At 43.7% G+C, this 21,166-nt stretch overlaps 3 protein-coding genes across 3 annotated transcripts in view; 2 read left to right on the top strand and 1 right to left on the bottom strand.

Moving 5' to 3' along the window:
* Positions 1-1,933: 1,933 nt before the first annotated feature.
* Positions 1,934-8,988, top strand: LOC133015832 (NLR family CARD domain-containing protein 3-like; the record flags this gene model as incomplete). The annotated part of the gene is made up of 4 exons (XM_061083109.1): positions 1,934-3,675; positions 4,368-4,541; positions 5,079-5,252; positions 8,934-8,988. Coding segments are annotated over 4 exons (2,145 nt in total), but the record flags the coding sequence as incomplete, so codon positions are not given.
* Positions 8,989-10,478: 1,490 nt separating this feature from the next.
* On the top strand, positions 10,479-12,149 carry LOC133025077 (tripartite motif-containing protein 16-like). Its single transcript, XM_061092150.1, has one exon. It carries the CDS (start codon positions 10,479-10,481, stop codon positions 12,147-12,149), a length of 1,671 nt encoding a protein of 556 aa, XP_060948133.1.
* A 3,476-nt stretch (positions 12,150-15,625) lies between these two features.
* Positions 15,626-21,166, bottom strand: part of LOC133015820 (protein sidekick-1-like) — a 195,781-nt gene continuing 190,240 nt past the window's right edge. The window contains exons 41-46 of the mRNA XM_061083097.1: positions 20,703-20,828; positions 20,156-20,320; positions 18,981-19,118; positions 17,336-17,456; positions 17,102-17,231; positions 15,626-15,931 (exon numbers count right to left, since the gene is read on the bottom strand). Of these exons, the coding sequence (XP_060939080.1) occupies positions 15,626-15,931; positions 17,102-17,231; positions 17,336-17,456; positions 18,981-19,118; positions 20,156-20,320; positions 20,703-20,828 (986 nt within the window). The remainder of the gene's footprint in view (positions 15,932-17,101; positions 17,232-17,335; positions 17,457-18,980; positions 19,119-20,155; positions 20,321-20,702; positions 20,829-21,166) is intronic.

Raw genomic sequence — 21,166 nt, 5'->3', positions numbered from 1 at the left:
CAGATGGAGTCACACATTCAGCTCCAACACCAAATATAACAACCTTCAAATCACAGGAGGAGACATGGGTTTGAGCTCAGGCTCCATTCGATGGAGTTGGGCCATTTGGGAGTTTTCCACATTTTCCACACACACCCAGAGTCATGTGATTTCCAGTTACTACCAAGAGGAAGTGAAAGTGTTCAGACTCGTTCTAACTTCAAGGAGCAGACGGAGGAGACGTGCACTCTGAGGCTGGTGAGTGTTCAGCTACATTTATATGATTCATTCATATTATTTCACTGTGACAGACTCTGGGTCAGTTTTCTACTCGTGGACTTTAGACAGAAGAAGATTCAGGCTGAACTTCTGTCGGTCAATCAACTGTTTGACTCAACGCTGTGAGTCCAACACATTAAACCTACAACTGTCTCAGGTTACCGTGACAACAGGGACACAGTGTAGGAGGGTTGACTGTTATATTTGAAGAAACACTGAGTTTTCGTACCTGGCTTCATTGTGTGTGTTTGAGCTCACAGTGTTTTTCCTTTCAGACTGAAGATGAGTGGTTATGAGGAGGAAGAGGACAGGGTAGAGTCTCCAGGGTTCAGCTGTCTGTCTCTGAAGAGTGACATGTCCAAAGAACTTCCTTTGACCTTTAGTAATGAACCCGGACCCTCAAACACAGAGTAAGAGACCTGCTACAAACATGTGAACCTCCAAACTGAATCCTCAGAGAATGAACCAGTGAATGATGTGTTCTGAATAAAAACATGTCTGTGTTTGCAGAGGTCAGGACCACAGACTGAGAGCAGAGTCTCCAGGGTCCAGCTGTCTGTCTCTGAAGAGTGACATGTCCAAAGAACTTCCTCTGACCTTTAGTAATGAACCTGGATCCTCAAACACAGAGTAAGAGACCTGCTACAAACATGTGAAGCTCCAAACTGAATCCTCACAGAATGAACCAGTGAATGATGTGTTCTGAATAAATACATGTCTGTGTTTGCAGAGGTCAGGACCACAGACTGAGAGCAGAGTCTCCAGGGTCCAGCTGTCTGTCTCTGAAGAGTGACACGTCCAAAGAACTTCCTCTGACCTTTAGTAATGAACCTGGACCCTCAAACACAAAGTAAGAGACTGTTTCTACTGTGACCTGCTTTGAAAAGGATCTAGTTTCCTCTAGTGTGGCCCCTGCATTAGGACACAGCTTCATGGTGACTAATCTCTCAGACAGAAGTAATGACAACCTGTGACTGTGACATGTAAGTGATCAGGAAATGTCTTCACAGGGAGAGGAAGAGGAGTCATGTTTCTGAGGAGAAGCAGTCGTCCTGCTGTGCTTTGTGTCAGGACGTCCTGAAGGATCCAGTCTCCACCAGCTGTGGACACTGGTTCTGCAGACAGTGCATCACCTCATACTGGGACCAGTCTGGCTCTTCAGGAGACTCCTCCTGTCCCCAGTGTGGACAAAGATCCAGATCAGGAGCTGGAGGTCAGACAGCCGGTCAGAGCAGCACTGTACATGTGTCTGCTGATGTCTTCACTTCTGACAACAGCACATGTGGTTTTATTTTGTTCCTTCATACAGCATCAACATTTAACATCGTTAGAAAAGCACAAAGTTAAAAAGCTTTTATTTTCTGTAGTTTTTCTGTATCTGATGAAAACAATCAGCAGATTCTCAGATTCTCTGTCTCTGACAGGGCCGGGTCTAGGCAGGGGCAAGAGGGGGCCTGGCCCCCTCAAATAAATGTTGTGCCCCCTCAAACTAAATCCCAATTTATAATAATAATAATATAATAAAGCACAATGCCCCCTCAAGATTTGTGGCTGCCCCCTCATACATGCCTGTCTAGACCCGGCCCTGGTCTCTGACCTTGTTTCTTGTCTTTCAGCAGATCGTGGTCTGCAGGAGGTTTTAGATGAACATCAGCTCAGTCTGAGGAGAAGATGTGAACATGTGACTGAAGGAAGTGATGCAACAGGAAGTAGAACCCTCCTCAACAGGATCTACACTGAGCTCTACATCACACAGGGACAGAGTGAAGAGGTTAATACCCAACATGAGGTGAGGCAGCTTGAGACGGCTTCCAAGAAGAAGATCCTCCACGACACTCCCATCAGGTGCCACGACATCTTTAAAGCCTCCACTGACCAGCAGAGCAGCATCAGAGTCGTCCTGACCATCGGCGTCGCTGGCGTTGGAAAAACCTTCTCGGTGCAGAAGTTCACTCTGGACTGGGCAGAGGGTTTAGAAAACCAGGATGTGGATCTGCTGACTGTGCTTTCGTTCAGGGAGCTGAACCTGGTGAAGGACCAGCAGCACAGTCTCCTCACGCTGCTCCGTGTTTTCCATCCAGCGTTACAGAAGCTCACGGCAGAGACGCTCGCTGTCTGTAAACCTTTGTTCATCTTTGACGGCCTGGATGAAAGCAGACTTTCTCTGGACTTCAACCACAGGGAGCTTGTGTCTGAGGTCACACAGAGGTCATCAGTCAACGTGCTGCTGTCAAACCTCCTCCGGGGGAATCTGCTTCCCTCGGCTCTCATCTGGATTACCTCCAGACCTGCGGCGGCCAATCTGATCCCTCCTAAATGTGTTGACAGGGTCACAGAAGTACGAGGCTTCACTGACGCCCAGAAGGAGGAGTACTTCAGGAGGAGATTCAGTGATGAAGAGCTGTGCAGCAGAATCATCTCACACATCAAGACGTCCAGGAGCCTCCACATCATGTGTCAAATCCCAGTCTTCTGCTGGATCAGTGCTACAGTTCTGGAGCACATGTTGACCACAGGCCAGAGAGGAGAGCTGCCCAAGACCCTGACTGACCTGTACTCACACTTCCTGCTGGTTCAGACAAAGAGGAAGAACAACAAGTACGGTGAGGGACATGAGACGACTCCACAGCAGCTGAAGAGGACTGACAAGGACGTTCTCCTGAAGCTGGGGAGGCTGGCACTTAAACATCTGGAGGAAGGAAACATCATGTTCTACCAAGAAGACCTGAAGCGGTGTGGTCTTAATGTCACAGAGGCCTCGGTGTACTCAGGAGTTTGTACTGAGATCTTCAGAAGAGAGTGTGTGATCTTCCAGAAATCAGTCTACTGCTTTGTTCATCTGAGCGTTCAGGAGTTTCTGGCTGCACTCTACATGTTCCACTGTTACACCGAGAGGAACACAGAAGAACTCAACAACTTCTTGGGAACATGTTGGGACACATACAGTAGCTTTTTCCTGGATGACCTCCTGAAGAGAACCATGGAGAAATCCCTCACCAGTGCAAATGGTCATCTGGACCTGTTTGTTCGCTTCCTTCACGGCCTCAGTCTGGAGTCCAACCAGAGAGTCTTAGGAGGCCTGCTGGGTCGGACAGAGAACAATCCAGAGATCATCCAGAGAGTCATCAACAACCTGAAGGAGATGAAGAGTGGTGACATTTCTCCTGACAGAAGCATCAACATCTTCCTTTGTCTGACTGAGATGAACGACCACTCAGTTCATCAGCAGATGCAACAGTTCCTGACGTCAGACAACAAATCAAAGGAGAAACTCTCTGAGATCCACTGCTCAGCTCTGGCCTACATGCTGCAGATGTCAGAGGAGGTTGTGGATGAGTTGAACATGAAGATGTTCAACACATCAGACCAGGGTCGACTGAGACTGATCCCAGCTGTGAGGAACTGCAGGAAGGCTCGGTGAGTGCAGACATGATCAATAACATGTTCAATCAGTGGAGATGAGTCGTTCTTCTAATACACTCAGTGTTAAATGTTTCCCATTGTTTTGGGCAGCATGGTGTTGCAGTGGTCAACACTGTTAGTGCAGCTCTTTGTGAGGAGGAGGTTCTCCTGGTGTCTGCACAAACCCAAATACATGAAGATCAGAGTGTGTGTGTGTGTGTGTGTGTTTGTGTGTGTGTGTGTGTAATAAAGTTATTATTATTATGACCATATACATTCTCTAGAGTTCCCACCCTGCGTTTGTCCTCCACCACCAACCAGTGCAGTGTCCGTCCCTCCAGGTTCCTGACATGTTGACCTCACAACAATATGAGGCCACTGTGACCTTTGATCTTTGACCACTGAAATCAAATCAGTTTATCTTTGAGTCAAAATGTGAAGAAATCCCCTAAAGACAGACTTGAGATATCATGTTGAAGAGGCCATGAACATGTTCTGTGACCTTGACCTTTGACCTCTGACCACCTGAATCTAATGAGTTCCTCTGTTAGTCTGAATGAACACTTGGACCAAATCTGAAAGGATTCTCTTGAGGAGTTTTTAACAAAGAGGGGATTTACCAGGGTGAGGGTCACATGATCACGTTTTGTATGAATGTTGTGTTTTCTGATTGAATTCTCACGGTTTGATATTTTCTTTAATTACAGACTCGTTCGTTGTCGACTCGCAGAGACTCGTTGGGGAGTCGTGGTCTCAGCTATGAAGTCAAACCCCTCACATCTGAGAGAACTGGATCTGAGTGAGAACGACCTGCAGGACTCAGCAGTGAAGATGCTGTGTTCTGGACTGGAGAGTCCAAACTGTCGACTGGAGACTCTGAGGTCCCTAAATCCTTCTTCACTTTTCAGACTTTCTTTCTTATTGGGTTATTATTAATTTAACTTGTATCAGTTCTGCTCTGCTCACTGTCCCTCAGTCATCTGTCCCTCACCCAGCCTGTCAGTCAGGTCCACCTCATCAACTCCATTCACCTGCACTCACCTGCTCCTGATCACTGAGAAAGTGTCAGTAAATAACATGTGGACTGAGGCCGAGCACTCGTCCTCCTCAGGTTTTCAGAATAAGACACATTCTTATTGAAACATGTTGGACAGCTGATAAGTATAGAAACAAACAGGAAGTGACTGTCAGTAGCCATCCCTACTTTAAACAGTGTTTAAATACACAAACCTGCTCAGTGACCAACACACAGAGAAGAAGCTGATGAATGAAACAATGGTCCAACATGTCTGATCTGATATTTATCTTCAGGTCACAGACTGGACTGAGGTCAGCAGCATGTTGAGAGTCTGTGTTGACATGATGACAATCCACAACAACAGAAGGACACATTCTAATATTCATATTTCTTTATCCAGGTTGAGTCTCTGCGGTCTCACAGAGATCAGCTGTTCTTCTCTGGCTTCAGCTCTGAGGTCAAACCCCTCTCATCTGAGAGAACTGGATCTGAGAGGAAACAACCTGCAGGACTCAGGAGTGAAGGAGCTGCTTGATCTACAGCAGAGTTCAACCTATCGACTGGAGACTGTCAGGTCAGTAGATGGTTGGAGTCAGTCCACGCTACTTTCATCAGTATTTTACTAAACACAGTCAGTATCACAGATCCAGGGTCTTTGTGGTTATCAGGTTAACTTCAGGTTTAGTTTTTTCAGTCCTACGAAGCTCGTCCACTTCTTAACGAGGTAAATCACCATGGTTACTTCTGATGAACGGCTAACCTGCTCCAGGTTAAGTTGGAGATCAACCCGTATCAAAGCTCCCTCCACTGACCACAGTGACTCTCCACTGTTGTGTGGTGCACACTCTCCTTAAAGGGACGGATAAGGGAAGTTTAAATCAACGTCTGGTTGGTTCAGTTGATCTCTAACTCATCCAGAGCATCTCAATCTCTCCAGACTCATCCTGTCCCCAAAACACCAGATGACCTCAGTCAGCTTCCTGGAGACAGGTCCATGTGTTTCTATTGAGTAGTGATGTCAGAGGTGTCCACCACAGTGTGTGTCATCAGAGTCAGTGAGACATTGTGTTTCCTCAGAGTCAGTGTGTGTCCTCAGAGACAGTGAGACAGTGTGTGTCCTCAGAGTCAGTGAGACAGTGTGTGTCCTCAGAGACAGCGGGTGTGCTCAGAGTCTAGTGTGTGTCCTCGGAGTTAGTGTGTGTCCTCAGAGTCAGTGTCTGTCTCAGAGTCAGTGTGTGTCCTCAGAGACAGTGAGACAGTGTGTGTCTTCTTGTCTTCCACTCGTCTTGTTAGTAAACAACAGATTCTGATCTTGTGGCCTCGAGTTATTTATCTCGTTTACACATGTTATTATGCCGTGGTCACGTTATATATTTTTACCAGATGCCAACAGGGGGCTCTGTAACTTACACAAGCTGGACCACAGCTGACAGCCTCACAAGAGGGACAGAGACGGTGTCGTCTTCATCTGATCTGAGACAGTTTGTTCTTTCACTTCATCAGTGAAGAACTGATCAGGTGGATCTTTGTCACAGCTCTGAGATCAGTGGGACTGAAGCCTCTCCTCATCACCATGGTAACCAGGAGCTCTTTATACAGAGCAGAACCTCTGCTGAGGTCCATCTGTCTCATCTGGTCCCAGTTTGTCAGAAGCAGATGTTCATCAACACACAGTGAAACATGTCTTCACCTGTAACAGCAGTAAATCCACCTCTCAGGTGTCCACTCAGCACTTTGACATGCAGAGGACACACACTGAGCTCTTAGCGTGTTCATTCCAACACGTGAACATGAAGCAGAGAGGAAGCTGCTCCACCTCTGAACAGGACTGAAGTCCCTCCTGCTCTTTCTACTGGACTTTCTACTCACAGCTGATTAAGTGAGTCTCTGTGACACTGATGTCTTCTTCTCTCAACAGGTGGAGGTCTTAGTGGAGCTGAGTGTGAAGAGGACAGTGTGTGTGGACGGAGGCTGAGCTGTGTCCTGAGGATCCAGAGGCTGAAGCAGCAGCAGCTTGTGTGTAGTCTCCAATCTACACAACCCCTAATCTGCATGTGTTTGTGCGATGAAGCCGGAGCACCCGGAGAAAACACGTGGAGAACATGCAGACTCCACACAGGAAGACCCGTCTGAACCGGATTCAAACCAGCAACCTTCTTGCCCAGATTGTGTTTATTCACATGAAGAATGTGTTTATTGAAATGAAACAACACAAGCAGAATATATAAACCCTCTATAAAGAGTCACATACAGTGTGTTTAAGTTTGTCTTTATTATTTTCCACCTTTGTCCCTCAGTTTGTCTCCATGTGTGTAGAACCACATTCTGTGTATATGTTTGTTTATGATCTTAAAGTTCCTGGATTCACGTCACAAATTGATTTAGTTCAACACAAAGCTCAACACATTGAAATCACTTTGAGTTTAAAATCAGAGTTTTGTCTTTGACATAAAAGATCAAAACTCTGGACTTAAAAATGGGATGTTTTCATTTCTGCATCAGGTGCAGAGCGGTGGTGTCTTTTCTACTTTTGACCCACAGGTGGCGCTGCAGTATAACAGCAGCACATCCCAGTCAAAGCCTTTATATTCATATGAGTCAAACACATGGATCATTTCCTCTGTGACAAACCAGATGTAACAAGAAGAAAAACATGTCAGAGATAAAAGTTCTGTTTCTACTTGTCTCTGCTTTAATGCTCAATAAACATCCTTCCACCGACTTCACTGGAATCATGACTCAGCTTTTCTTTCATCTTCAAACAAACTTGGTGCAGGTAAAATAACCAAATCACCAGTTTGACATAAGGAACGATACAGGAAATCGTTCCTCCCAACCGCAATAAGACTGTACAACTCCTCTACCTCTGTCAGAGCCACCATCACAGAACTGCACTAAACATACCTGTCTCCTTGCACTGTGTACCCTGTACAACACTCCGCTCCATATACTGAAACACTTACTTCCCATCATATGTGATATGATATTATATATCATTTTATACAATAATATTGTCTTTTGCACACTCTGTCTACATATTCTTACACTCATAGTATATTTTATTACCTATTGTATAGTCAAATACTTATATTTATACCTCTTCTATATATCATATATTATATCATACTCTCTGTATATTCTTTGTATATATAAGTCTATATACACATATTTAGACATGTGTACATGTTATAATTATAATCATTATTATTATATTATTTCTACTATTATTATATATACTGTTGCTGCCATTATTACTATATACTGCTATTATATTGGTATAATTACTATCATATATAAATATATATTATGTTATATTATATACTATATATACTGTACTATTTATTTATAATATACTGTCTAACAATAACATTACCATCATATCATCAATACTATTACCATCATCTTGCCACTGCACCTTATCTACCTATTTATCTTGTGTTTCTGTTTTTTATTCTTTCTACCTCAATATTTTTTTATTTTTTATATTATTGTATTGTATTGTATTTTATTGTATTCAAATATACCGGCTGCTATGACAACTTAATTTCCCTTCGGGGATGAATAAAGTACTCGATCGATCTATCTATCTATCTATCTATCTATCTATCTATCTATCTATCTATCTATCTATCTATCTATCTATCTATCTATCTATCTATCTATCTATCTATCTATCTATCTATCTATCTATCTATCTATCTATCTATCTATCTATCTATCTATCTATCTATCTATCTATCTATCTATCTATCTATCTATCTATCTATCTATCTATCTATCTATCTATCTATCTATCTATCTATCTATCTATCTATCTATCTATCTATCTATCTATCTATCTATCTATCTATCTATCTATCTATCTATCTATCTATCTATCTATCTATCTATCTATCTATCTATCTATCTATCTATCTATCTATCTATCTATCTATCTATCTATCTATCTATCTATCTATCTATCTATCTATCTATCTATCTATCTATCTATCTATCTATCTATCTATCTATCTATCTATCTATCTATCTATCTATCTATCTATCTATCTATCTATCTATCTATCCATCCATCTATGTGGAGCTGCTGCCCTCCTCAGGCCGGTCTGTGTCGGACCTGCGTGTGAGAGGCTCCTCCCTGTCCCTCTCGGTGTGGGGGGGGGGGGGGGTCCTCTGCTGAGTTGGACCGGCCCATCGACGCAGCAGACAGCTGAAGGTGTTGGTGTTATTAACCCCGTGAGTCCAAATGTGTCCTCAGAGCGGTTTATGAACGATCAGGGGACATGTACTGGGACAGAGTTTTTACATATTGAACAATTCAATGTTGAAAACTCAGTAATTTCTGCAAAAATCCTTTTTGAATTCTTGTCCTTTTCTCAGACAGCAGAACATTACAGATCTGATTCTTTGATAAGGCTTTATGGTTAGTTTATGGGTGTTGCTCCTCTGCTATGGTGCTTATATAGAGGACAACACTTGAAGGAACACTGGTATAATCATTAGGGCCCGAGCACCGAATGGTGAGAGGCCCTATTGAAACTGTAAGGATTTTTATTATTTCTCTTTGGGGGGCTTTTTCAGGGTCTAGACATGCTCTAAAAGTTATGAAACTGCAGGAAATTCAAGGTCTACGGATATTTTAGTATTCTGGAGTAATTTGAATTAGGCGTGGCAAAATAGCTCAACAGCGCCCCCTGGAACGCAGCTCCAGGGTTTCCCTGTGACCGATCTTCACAAAAACCGCGCCTACGTGTATCATGACCAGACAAACAAAAAAGTCTCAAGGATTATATGAAAAACGCAACAAGAGGCCCGCCATTTTCTATTTAGTGGCCATTTTGGCCATACTCCACATTTTTTACTTTGACGTACTTGTCAGAACAACTTCAAATTTAGATGAATGTCATCACAACAAGATGGAGATAAAAACTGATTTAGAGATCGATTTTTCATCACACCGTGTGACCGTGGCATGGCGTCAAAGTTTGATTAAGCGCCATCAAAACACAAGGTTCTGTATCTCGGACATATTTGGTCCAATCGTGTCCAAACTAGACACATAAGACAAGAGTCCCGGCCTGATGACATCTACACAGAAATCCTGACTTAAAATCACAGCGCCCCCTGGTGGCTTCAGGAAATGTCTTGTTTTTTGCATGTCTTACACTTGGATTTATTCCTCCTCATCCACTGACCTCAACCATGTCAAACTGTATCAAATAGGTCCCAAGACATTGATAATGAAGATATAAGATAACTGTGACTTTTCATCAAGCGCATTATTAATGGAGTGGCATCAAAGTTCATCAGCTCGCCATGACACACAAAATGTAGGGCAGCACTACGATTGGTCTACATCTACAAAAATCGATATGGACACGTGTCTTTACATTACAAAGAAATACGTCTTTTGGATACATATGCTAGACCAAACAGGAAGCCCACCATTTTGGATTTGGTGGCCATTTTCAGCTTTTTCAGGGCCTAGACCAGGGGTGTCCAAACTACGCCCCCGCGGGACAACTGCGGCTGCCATCCACTTTTAATTGGTCTGCATCAAAGTCTAAAAATACAACAGTATGTCACACTGTTTAAAGGCAGCTACAGAAAAGGCAGCTGCACTAAAGGTAGCTGCCTTTAAACAGTTTTCAAAGGCGACAGCTGCTGAGGGACCATACTGTTGCTCTTTTCAATAGTGTGTTAAAACGTTGTCAAAAGAGGAAGTGAAGGAGAGAGGGAGGAGCAGAGATCTGTTTCTGTTCGGGGTGGTGAATCTGTTCTACAGTCTCTGGCAGCTGCTGTAATGGAGCAGCAAGAAAATCAACTGGACAGAGAAAGACTCTCCTGTTCGATCTGTCTGGATCTACTGGAGGATCCGGTGGCTACTGTCTGCGGACACAGCTACTGTAAGAGCTGTATTAACGTCCACTGGGACAAAGAGGAGGAGAGAGGAAGCTACAGCTGTCCTTGGTGTAGACAGACCTTCACACCGAGGCCTGTCCTGGTGAAAAACACCATGTTAGCTGCTTCACTGGAGGAGCTGAAGAAGACTGGACTCCAGGCTGCTCCTGCTGATCACTGCTATGCTGGACATGAAGATGTGGCCTGTGATGTCTGCACTGGGAGAAAACGGAAATCTCTCAAGTCCTGTTTGAATTGTTTGGCCTCTTATTGTGAAAAACACCTCCAGCATCATCTTCACTCACCTCCATTGAAGAAGCACAAGCTGGTGGAGCCCCAGGAGAACATCTGCTCTCGTCACGACGAGGTGATGAAGATGTTCTGTCGCACTGATCAGCAGTGTATCTGTTATCTCTGCTCTGTGGATGAACACAAAGACCACGACACTCTGTCAGCTGCAGCAGAAAGGACTGAGAGGCAGAGAGAGCTCGGGCTGAGGAGACAAACAATCCAGCAGAGAGTCCAGGACACGGAGAAAGACGTGAAGCTGCTTCAACAGGAGGAGGAGGCCGTCAATGGCTCTGCTGATAAAGCAGTGGAGGACAGTGAAGAGATCTTCACTGAGCTGATCCCTCTGCTGGAGAAAAGAAGCTCTGATGTGGAGCAGCAGATCAGATCCCAGCAGGAAACTGAAGTGAGTCGAGTGAGAGAGCTTCAGGAGAGACTGGAGCAGGAGATCACTGAGCTGAAGAGGAAAGACCATGAACTGAAGCAGCTCTCAGACACAGAGGACCACATCCAGTTTCTACACAGCTACCCCTCACTGTCACCACTCAGTGAATCTACACACTCATCCAGCATCAGGATCCGTCCTCTGAGGGACTTTGAGGACGTGACAGCAGCTGTGTCACAGGTCAGAGGTCGACTACAGGACATTCTGAGTGAGACAGGGACAGAGATTTTAAAGATTGTGTCTCAAGTGGATGTTTTACTGCGACAACCAGAGCCAGAGACCAGAGCTGACTTCTTAAAGTATTCACAGGAAATCACACTGGATCCAAACACAGCATACAGACAGCTGTTATTATCTGAGGGAAACAGAAAAGTAACATATGTGAGTAAAGAACAGTCTTATTCTAATCACCCAGACAGATTCACTAATTGGCCTCAGGTCCTGAGTAGAGAGAGTCTGACTGGACGTTGTTACTGGGAGGTGGAGGTGAAGGTGGTGGGGGGAGGAACAGTTAGTGTAGCAGTCACATACAAGAATATCAGCACAGCAGGAGGCTCACATGAATGTGTATTTGGAGACAATGATATATCTTGGTCATTTTATTATAATGGATACAGATATATCTTTTATAACAACAGCATCAAGACTCCAGTGTCAGGTCCTCGGTCCTCCAGAGTAGGAGTGTACCTGGATCACAGTGCAGGTGTTCTGTCCTTCTACAGCGTCTCTGACACCATGACTCTCCTCCACAGAGTCCAGACCACATTCACTCAGCCTCTCTGTGCTGGAGTAATTGTTTTTAAGGATGGAGACACAGCTGAGTTCTGTAAACTCAAATAGACTTGTGTCATTAAAAGCAGTGATTTAGATTCTATGTGTAAATCTTTAGAATTTAAAGAATGTTTGTTGATCAAAGTTCGTCGTGGTGACGTTTCTGCTCCGCACAGAGATCAGGTGTCAATCAAACACTGACCTTCCTTCATCACACATATTTAGTTCTCACTTTGTAAAGACAGAAATCTATAATGACATTAACATGAATGTGTTTGAAATAAGTAATGTTGCTGTTGTTTTCTCATTAAAACCCGAGCACCGAGCGGTGGGAGGCCCTATTGTATTTTGAAGGATTTGCATTTCCATTTTGGGCTTTTTCAGGGCAAAATTTGCTGTAACTTCAGTTTTCGAGTTCAACTTCCCTCAAACTACATGTGTAGTAACAGCCCCAACTTGTGGTAACATTGTCCAATTGACACAAAATTGCTCACGCTGCATCAGAGTGTCTGCTTGAGCAGATCTATATGTCGGTGCGTAATAATAGTGATGGCGCCACCTACTGGAAACAGGAAGTAAGCTTTGTTTTACAACTATCATTCAATTTACATGAAATTTTCACATTGCGGTAGCGTGGACCGTAATGAGCAAACAGCAGGCAAGGATCGACATCGCGTGACAGACGCAGGAAGTGAAGCGTTTATCCTTGCTGCAGAGCCCAAAACACATGCAACGCAGAGACGTGCGCTTGGTCATCGATCACTCTCTCCACCAACCGCTACATGCTTCAACGTACGGGTGCTCGGTCCCGCCAGTGCTACAACGTAGCCCTAGTTACAATTGTTATTTCATTCATTAAGTTCTTCAATGATACTGAAATAACCCTTAAGTTATCTATCTCTGAATACATGTAAATATATATATTTATATGTATCCCCTTTAGGAGTGAGAGGAGGTATTCCCCCTTTAACATGTCAATATTTAATAAAATCATATTTCTTGATGTGACGACTGTCACCAAGTCACTTGTGTGTATATCAATCAATCAATCAATCAAGTTTTATTTGTATAGCCCACATTCACAAATAACAATTCGTCTCATGGGGCTTTAACATTGTGTGACATCCTCTGTCCTTAACCCTCAACAAGAGTAAGGAAAAACTACTAAAAACCCTTTTCACAGGTAAAAATATGTAGAAACCTCAGAGAGAGCCACATGTGAGGGATCCCTCTCTCAGGACGGACAGAAGTGCAATAGATGTCAGGTGTAAGAAAACATCATCAGGATTTTTAGCAGCATCCATGAGGCTAAACATTTTTCAATACTATGTGTCAGGCAGTCCCGCTGCAATCACAGTCTCTGGCCAGCAGCCAGCAAGACCACGATCCAGCGTCAGGATGAGATCCACTGTAATCCACAGTCATTGTCCACCGCCGCCAGTTAGAATCCATTATCAGCTGCCGCCTCGGTCGTGGTCCCTCATCATCCGATGCCAACGCGACAAAGGATCCTCCATTACAACGACGATCAGCTGGCACGATACAGAATCCACCGAACTGGATCCACCATTGCGACCTCCGACACGCGATCCACAATCATAATCCACACATATATACAATATATACATATAGATATATAGATCTATTATTTATTAGTGTCACTATTGGGTAGAAATAATATAATTTACAGGAACTAAACCGTCTGAGACAAAACACTGCAACGTAACTTTCCTCATATTATAAACATTCATTTTTAGCTTTTTGCTGCTTCGCGTCTCATTCATTTTTTTAATTCCCTTGTATTGATTTTTCATCTCTATGGTTGTTTTGCTTCCCTTGTTATTTCTTCGTGGACGTTTTGTGTCTCATTCTGATGATATTGTCTTGTAATGCATGTCAAATTGCATAAATTTTGCATTTCAGTTGTTTTTGTTTAATTTAATTTTTAATCATCATTATCATTTTGGTCAGTTGGACATCTTCTTTAACACCAGTGTTTCCGTGACATTTGAACGACTCATTCAAGATTAAATCCACCAACTTCTCAGATTATTTAATGAGGTTTAACAGTTTGACGCCTGAATAGATAGAAATGTGTAAAAAATGCAGACACGCAGACACACTGTTTAAACAATGACCATTTATTCACACGCTGCATGGGACTCGAGAAAAACAAGCATGACCGAGTGAGGGCGTGTAGAGAGAATCTCTAAATCAAACATGAGCCGAACTTACGGGTGATTCCTGTTTCACTTGAAGGGAAAAGTGCAACGAACACGTGAGATCGGCTGCTGGAGCCGAGGGTTAAAACTTTAACCACTTTGACCAAGAGTGAAATATCCTGTAATCATGTTCCAGTCGTTTATTTGAATGCTCCTCCTCCTCCTCTTCGTCTTCTTCTTCTCCCTGATCCATCGTTTCCACCATTAGCTTTGAATTACACAAACATGGCTGAGCTACGTACGACAGTAAAAAGGTTTTTTTTCCTGTACAAAATCCATGTTAAAAATACAAACATACACACAATGGCACACTTTGCTTAGCGTTGAACGACAAACGGGAGGGGGGGGGGGGGGTCGTCATATATACACACACATGCTTGTACACACGTGTGACACACTGAAACGCACACGCACGCTCAAACTTGTAAAAAATGAAAAACCTCAGCAGGGTAAAGATGAGATGGGGGGCCATCGGCTCAGTGCAAGCGTTATGGCCTGGGGTCGGGGGGGTGGGGGTGGGTGTTTTAAACAGCAGTAGACGGTAAAAAATACATGTTTTCTTCATTTATTCCAACACAAACCCCACACGTCGCTCCAGGAAACCACACAACATTGTTCTCACTGAGAATTGGTGCTGAAGAACACTCGCTCTGCGTCCTTCATCAAACACCATGATTATCCATTGTGTTGTTTTTTTCTTCTTCTCTTCCTCCAGGTTGTGGTCGTTTAAATCCGACAGCTCAGTGTTTGTGTCGCACATGAATCAGTCCATGAAACCTGCTGCTTCCTTTTAAATAACTCTTCACTCCTTGAGTTCCCTCTCTCCCAGTTCCTCCAATCAGGGCATAAGAAAATGCAGATGTGTGTGTTTGTGTGTGTGTGTATTTGTGCAATTATGCGTAAATACAGGAAACCAAAGAAGAAGAAGAAGAAGCGTTGTGCAGAACATTCCAGGTTCACCGAGTCCGAGGTGGAATTCTTTCGTCCACATTTACACAAACTGGTCCGTCTCTCGTGGGAGAGTCTCTGAAATGAGTGTGTGAGAGTGTGTGTGTGGAAACATTTACTGCATGTGTGCGAGCACAGTGACGGAGGAGAAGAGCAGGAGAGCAACACACACACACACTGTGAAGATCTCTGTGAACGAGGGTGAAGCTGAGTGGGTTTAGTTCTTTGGGGCGTGAAGGTTCGTCACTCGTCCTCCTCATCGTGTCCTCCCTCTCTCCTCTGAAGCCGTCAGCTACACTTTGTGTCCATGTGTCTGTGTGTGTGTGTCTGTGTGTGTGTGTGTATCACTTTTGTGCAGGTTTTTAGTCTCTAAAGTCAAACAAAGGAGGAAAATCCCGTCACAGGGGTGCGTGATCCCGGCGGGTTGGTGTTGGGGTTGACGTGCGTGTGCGCCGGCTGGCCCGTGGGCGTGTAGGCGCCGCCCGTGCTGTGCTGGGTGACCACGGTCTGGTAGTACGGCTCCGTCTCCGCCGCGGCACATTCCTCGTAGCCGAACGGCGCCGTGATGGCCTTGAGGCCTTTGGGCTGCCGCTTCCACGAGTTGTAGTAGGTGGGGTCGCTCATGTAGTGGTTGACGAAGGAGTGCTTCGGCTGCTCGTCCTCGTAGTCACTGTCCGTTAACTAGATACACACACACACAAAGACACACACAAAGACACACACACACACACACACACACACACACACACACACAGAGAGAGAGCAGGGGTCAGTTTATCTATAAGACAGATCATTTATAAACAGTGATGTGAAGATGCATTGATGATTGACAAGTGTAAAACCTCTCAATTGGCTACAGAGTCAGTTACTCAGTGTCTGTTATAAAGGGAGAAACCAGATTTGTCATCACTAATATCTTCTTTTAAGTTCTTATTATTTGTCATTTTGAGGCAGACGGGACTCGAGGACATCTAGAAAAACTTCCTTAGTCTTGAAGCAGAGACTTTAGATCCCAACTGTTGCCACTTTTTAACCATTATTGTTTCACTATCCAATCTGTTTTTTTTTTTCACACCCGTAGTGAGAATTTTGGATCACGAAAACCATATATTAACATATTACTGATAAAACACAGTAATACACACGAATAAGCCCTTTTTTTTCCCAACTGAAAAACACTTAATTGCTCCGACTGCAGAGGGCGCTGTTGCTCAGTACAAGTTACAAAGTGTGGGTTCGAATTGGTGAGAGAGAAAGAGAGAGAGATGAGAGATAGATAGATAGATAGATAGATAGATAGATAGATAGATAGATAGATAGATAGATAGATAGATAGATAGATAGATAGATAGATAGATAGATAGATAGATAGATAGATAGATAGATAGATAGATAGATAGATACGTAGATAGATAGATAGATAGAGAGAGAGAGAGAGAGATGAGAGATAGATAGATAGATAGATAGATAGATAGATAGATAGATAGATAGATAGATAGATAGATAGATAGATAGATAGATAGATAGATAGATAGATAGATAGATAGATAGATAGATAGATAGATAGATAGATAGATAGATAGAGATAGATAGATAGATACGTAGATAGATAGATAGATAGATAGATAGATAGATAGATAGATAGATAGATAGATAGATAGATAGATAGATAGATAGATAGATAGATAGATAGATAGATAGATAGATAGATAGATAGATAGATAGATAGATAGAAAGATAGATAGATAGATAGATAGATAGATAGATAGATAGATAGATAGATAGATAGATAGATAGATAGATAGATAGATAGATAGAGAGAGAGAGAAAGAGAGAGAGAGAGTGATTTACCTCTGACTCCGACACCTCAGTGGGTTTCTCGGTCAGCGTGGTGCTCTCCGTGAGCGCCGCTCCGTTGTAGTTGTTACAGATGTCCTCATCAGAGTAGTGAAGACCACCTGGACTGGGCCTGGGAGGAGATCTGCACACACAAACACACACACAGACACACAATCTGTTATATATCTTGTCCTTCGATCAACCCCATGTGTGTGTGTGTGTGTGTGTGTGTGTGTGAGTGCTCACCTGGTGCCGTTCTTCTTCAGGAAGGAGTTCTTGGTGTTGAGCGTCCTGCTGTTGAGCTCCAGAGACGTGAAGCCTCCGTTGTCCAGAGTCACCGACTCCTCGGCCGTGGACACGTGTTTCCCTGAAAGAAAGAAGAGCAGGAGTCAGACGGATAAACACTAGAAGACACTTTCAGGGACGGCAGCTGAAACATGTCCCAGAAGATGTTCCGTCCTGCTGTTTATGTGCTGTCTCTTGTTTTATTCATTGTGTGTTCAGCTGCCTCTCGGGCACGAGAATAAGAGGCAAATGAAACTAGGATGCATTATTTGACTCCCAGGCAGGAACCACAAAGAGAAGCTTCATCATTGAGGCACCAATCACTGGGAAAGGTTGCTGTGGCATTAACGTGAACATCTGTCCTGATGTAGCCTGCTCATCAGGACTCATTGTGTGTGATTTTCATGGACACACACAAAGTGGCTGCTGTGCCGGCTGCTGAGAATGTGACGGAAGCCTGAGAGGAGACGACGTAAACAGGAAGAAAAGCATCAACACAAGGAGGCGGAGCTTTGGATGAGCGGCTGGGAGACACATCACAAGCTCATGGTGTTTGGTTCTAACAAGGAGGGAGTTCGTCCTTCAACTCGGGGGGGCGGGGAGCGTTCGTCCTACTGAGACATCGTGGAGTGAGATTTCGGGATTGTGAAATAATATAAATCATTAAATCAATGAATTTGTTAATTTTAGGAGCTTTTACATCAATTTAATCAAAAACAAGGTGTTTATTGATTGAAATGGTTCTTATTTCAGGCAAAACTTGATACTAAGCTTTGAATAATTGTAAAAGTCTAAGTCTCAAATAAAGGTTTATCAGTTTGATTATACACGATCCACCCGTCCATCCAGAGTGAATTTGTTTGTTAGTTAGCAGGATTACACATAAACAACAAGACTAGTCACCATGGAAACTGTTGGAGGGATTCAGTGATCCACCTACTGGTGTATATCAGGATCAAGGATTTGTTTTTACTTCCTGTAACGTTGCAAGATGCTTTCCAACATTTTCATTGATTTCTCAGCGTAATTCATGGATCTTGATGAGAAAAGATCTGACATATTTAGGAGACAGGTATTTACGAGTGTGTGCAAGCTGGAGCAGATCCAAATAAATATCTAGTTAAACATGGTTTCACGAGACGAATGTTGGGCCTTGACGATCGCTGAGTGTTATTCTAGTTTGTTAGTCGGAGCCGAGATGAGAGTGTAACTTAGATTTACAGGACTGTCACGACTCCGGCAGCTTAAAGAAGCTTAACTCTGATCTTAGCTCTGTTTTTTATTGAGGAGATATTTTCTTTTTCTGCTACGAGATGTGAGACCTTGGAAGTCGAGTGAGTGAGTCTGTGTGTGTGTGTGTGTGTGTGTGTGTGTGTGTCTGTGTGTGTGTTTGGGGTTATCATTACATAAGGTGTCTGTACTTAGCTCAACTATCTGCTACTCATCTGCATATGTGTGTTTTTATTTATAATGTCGCCTTTGAGTCATGAGTAAACTGGTTCAGTTTAATAACAATATTCTATTCAGCCTCTAATGTGCACTAAATGCTTTTATATTCAACAGAACCATCTTTTAGAAGACATTCAACTTTCCAGGACCAACCGACCTGTGCCACAGGCCTTGTACTTGGTGCTGTGTCCGTGCAGCAGCAGCGTGAAGACCAGCACCAGGATGAGGATGATTCCCACCAGAGCCATCACCAGCAGGAACCACCACTCCTCGTAGAACGGACGCTCGGACAGCGCTGCAGGCAGAGAGAGGGACACAGTTCAGGCCAATGTTCACTTTTCTTCTTCTGTGGTTTCTACTTGATGCTGCGGTTTGTCTCACAGGAGCAGAAATACACCTCCCAGTGTGTAAAGCGTACTTTTAGTCTAGAGCAAGGTTTTTCAACTGGTTTTGTCCCAGGGACCACCATTCTGACTAGAAAGTAATCCGCGGCCCACTGATGTGTCTACGTGCGCCCGTGCCTACCTGTGTGTGTTTGTGCGTGTGTGTGTGTGCGTGCGTGCATGTGGATAGAAGGAAGTTTTAACATTTGGTTTTCCATGTTGGTTTTATTTAAAAACCTCAACCAAATCTAGAAAAATCTGTGAAAAAACAACCAAAACGGTTGATTTTCAGTACTTAAGAATTGAAAACAAAATTAAAATGCAGTTTGTAGTTGTACTGCATCTCAGAACCATATGTAGATCAATATATAATGTTCATGACTTAAATGTACAGACATGTAGCTGACATGAGAACGTTAAAGTAACGGTGATCAATAACAATCAACATAAACTGGGGCTACAACTGAAGAGGGAAGATGACAAAGTAATGCAGAATATGTCACAAATGATAATCATACAATATCACACAAACAATTGAGGCCTACTCAAGTTTAACCTCATGATCACCAGCACCTTTATATTATTTTAGACATATTTTTCCTATTTTAGATATTTTTCACGATTTTCAAGAGTAATCTGGAAATGTGTTGAAATATCAAAGCGAATTTTGCGGACCCCCTGCAATGCCATCACGGACCACCAGGCGGACTAAAAATCACAAAGGGGCTTTCAGCTCAGTTGTAGTTGTCTGACTCTGCCTGTAGATGGCAGTGTACCCAAAGGCACACAACGACAGTCACAGTGAATCCAGCAGAATAAACCTTCAGTCACGCCCCAGTCACACAAGTGGGATCAGCCTGTTCATTAACCCAACTCCTCCAGTGTGTGTTTGTGTGTGTGTGTGTGTGTGTGTGTGTGTGTGTGTGTGTGTGTGTGTGTGTGTGTTTACCAGCTAGAGCTGCAGAGGCTGTACTCGGCTGGCCGTAACCATAGCGATTAACAGCGATGACTCTGAACTCGTAGCTGATCCCTGACCTCAGGCGCTCCATCTGTACCGACACGGACCTGCTGCTGGGAGGGAGGGGCCTGATGAAGGAATCCCACACCCCCTCATCTGAAGAGAGAGAGGGAGAGAGGGAGAGAGGGAGAGAGAGAGAGAGAGAAGTCGCTCCATTTAAGATTTAGTCGATTTTCAATGTCATTAAATGATTCAAGAAAATGTTTAAATCAAATTACATTCCAGACAGTGCTGATTATTATTATCAGGGGGAGAATTAAACCCCAGTGGATGATCCCGCTGAGCCTCCTCACTCTCACCCGCAGTATTACACCTCTGGTAATCTTTATTAGAAAATTGCAGCTGACTTGATTTTCACAGCAGGTCTAAATTAATCCAGCGAGCGTCACGCTAAATAAAGTTCAGAGTGGAAGTGGAGCTGGAGCTTTTCTGGAGAAAGAGATGAATGATTGTTTGTCTTTGAGTTGGAGGAGCTCACCTGAGGGCCGAGCCTCGAGGACGTATCCAGAGACCGGAGCTGCTCCCACGTCTCCCTCCGACCAGTGGATGTTCAGATCAGAGGACGTCTTGGTGATGGACATTTCCACAGGAGACCCAGGGGAGCCTGTGACGTCACACACACACACACACACACAGACACACACACACACACACACAGAGGGAGAGCGAGGGAGAGAGGGAGAGAGAGGGAGAGAGGAAGAGACGGAGGGAGAGAGGAAGAATCAGAATCAGAATCCTTTAATAGTCCCACAGTGGGGAAATTTCAGGGTTTTACAGCAGCAGCGCAACAAGAGCAAAAGAAAGAGCAAAACAACATAGTAAGAAACAGAAACAACAATGAGCAAAAAGAAAAACGTAAACAGTAAATGAGCTGCCAGGGTGTCCCGCATGGGGTGGGAGGAGTTGTCCATCAGGGAGGATAGCTTAGCAACCATCCTCCTG

The sequence above is a fragment of the Limanda limanda genome, chromosome 2 (assembly GCF_963576545.1).
Source record: "Limanda limanda chromosome 2, fLimLim1.1, whole genome shotgun sequence".
NCBI lineage: Eukaryota > Metazoa > Chordata > Actinopteri > Pleuronectiformes > Pleuronectidae > Limanda > Limanda limanda.
This window is presented reverse-complemented; position numbering and strand designations above follow the sequence as displayed.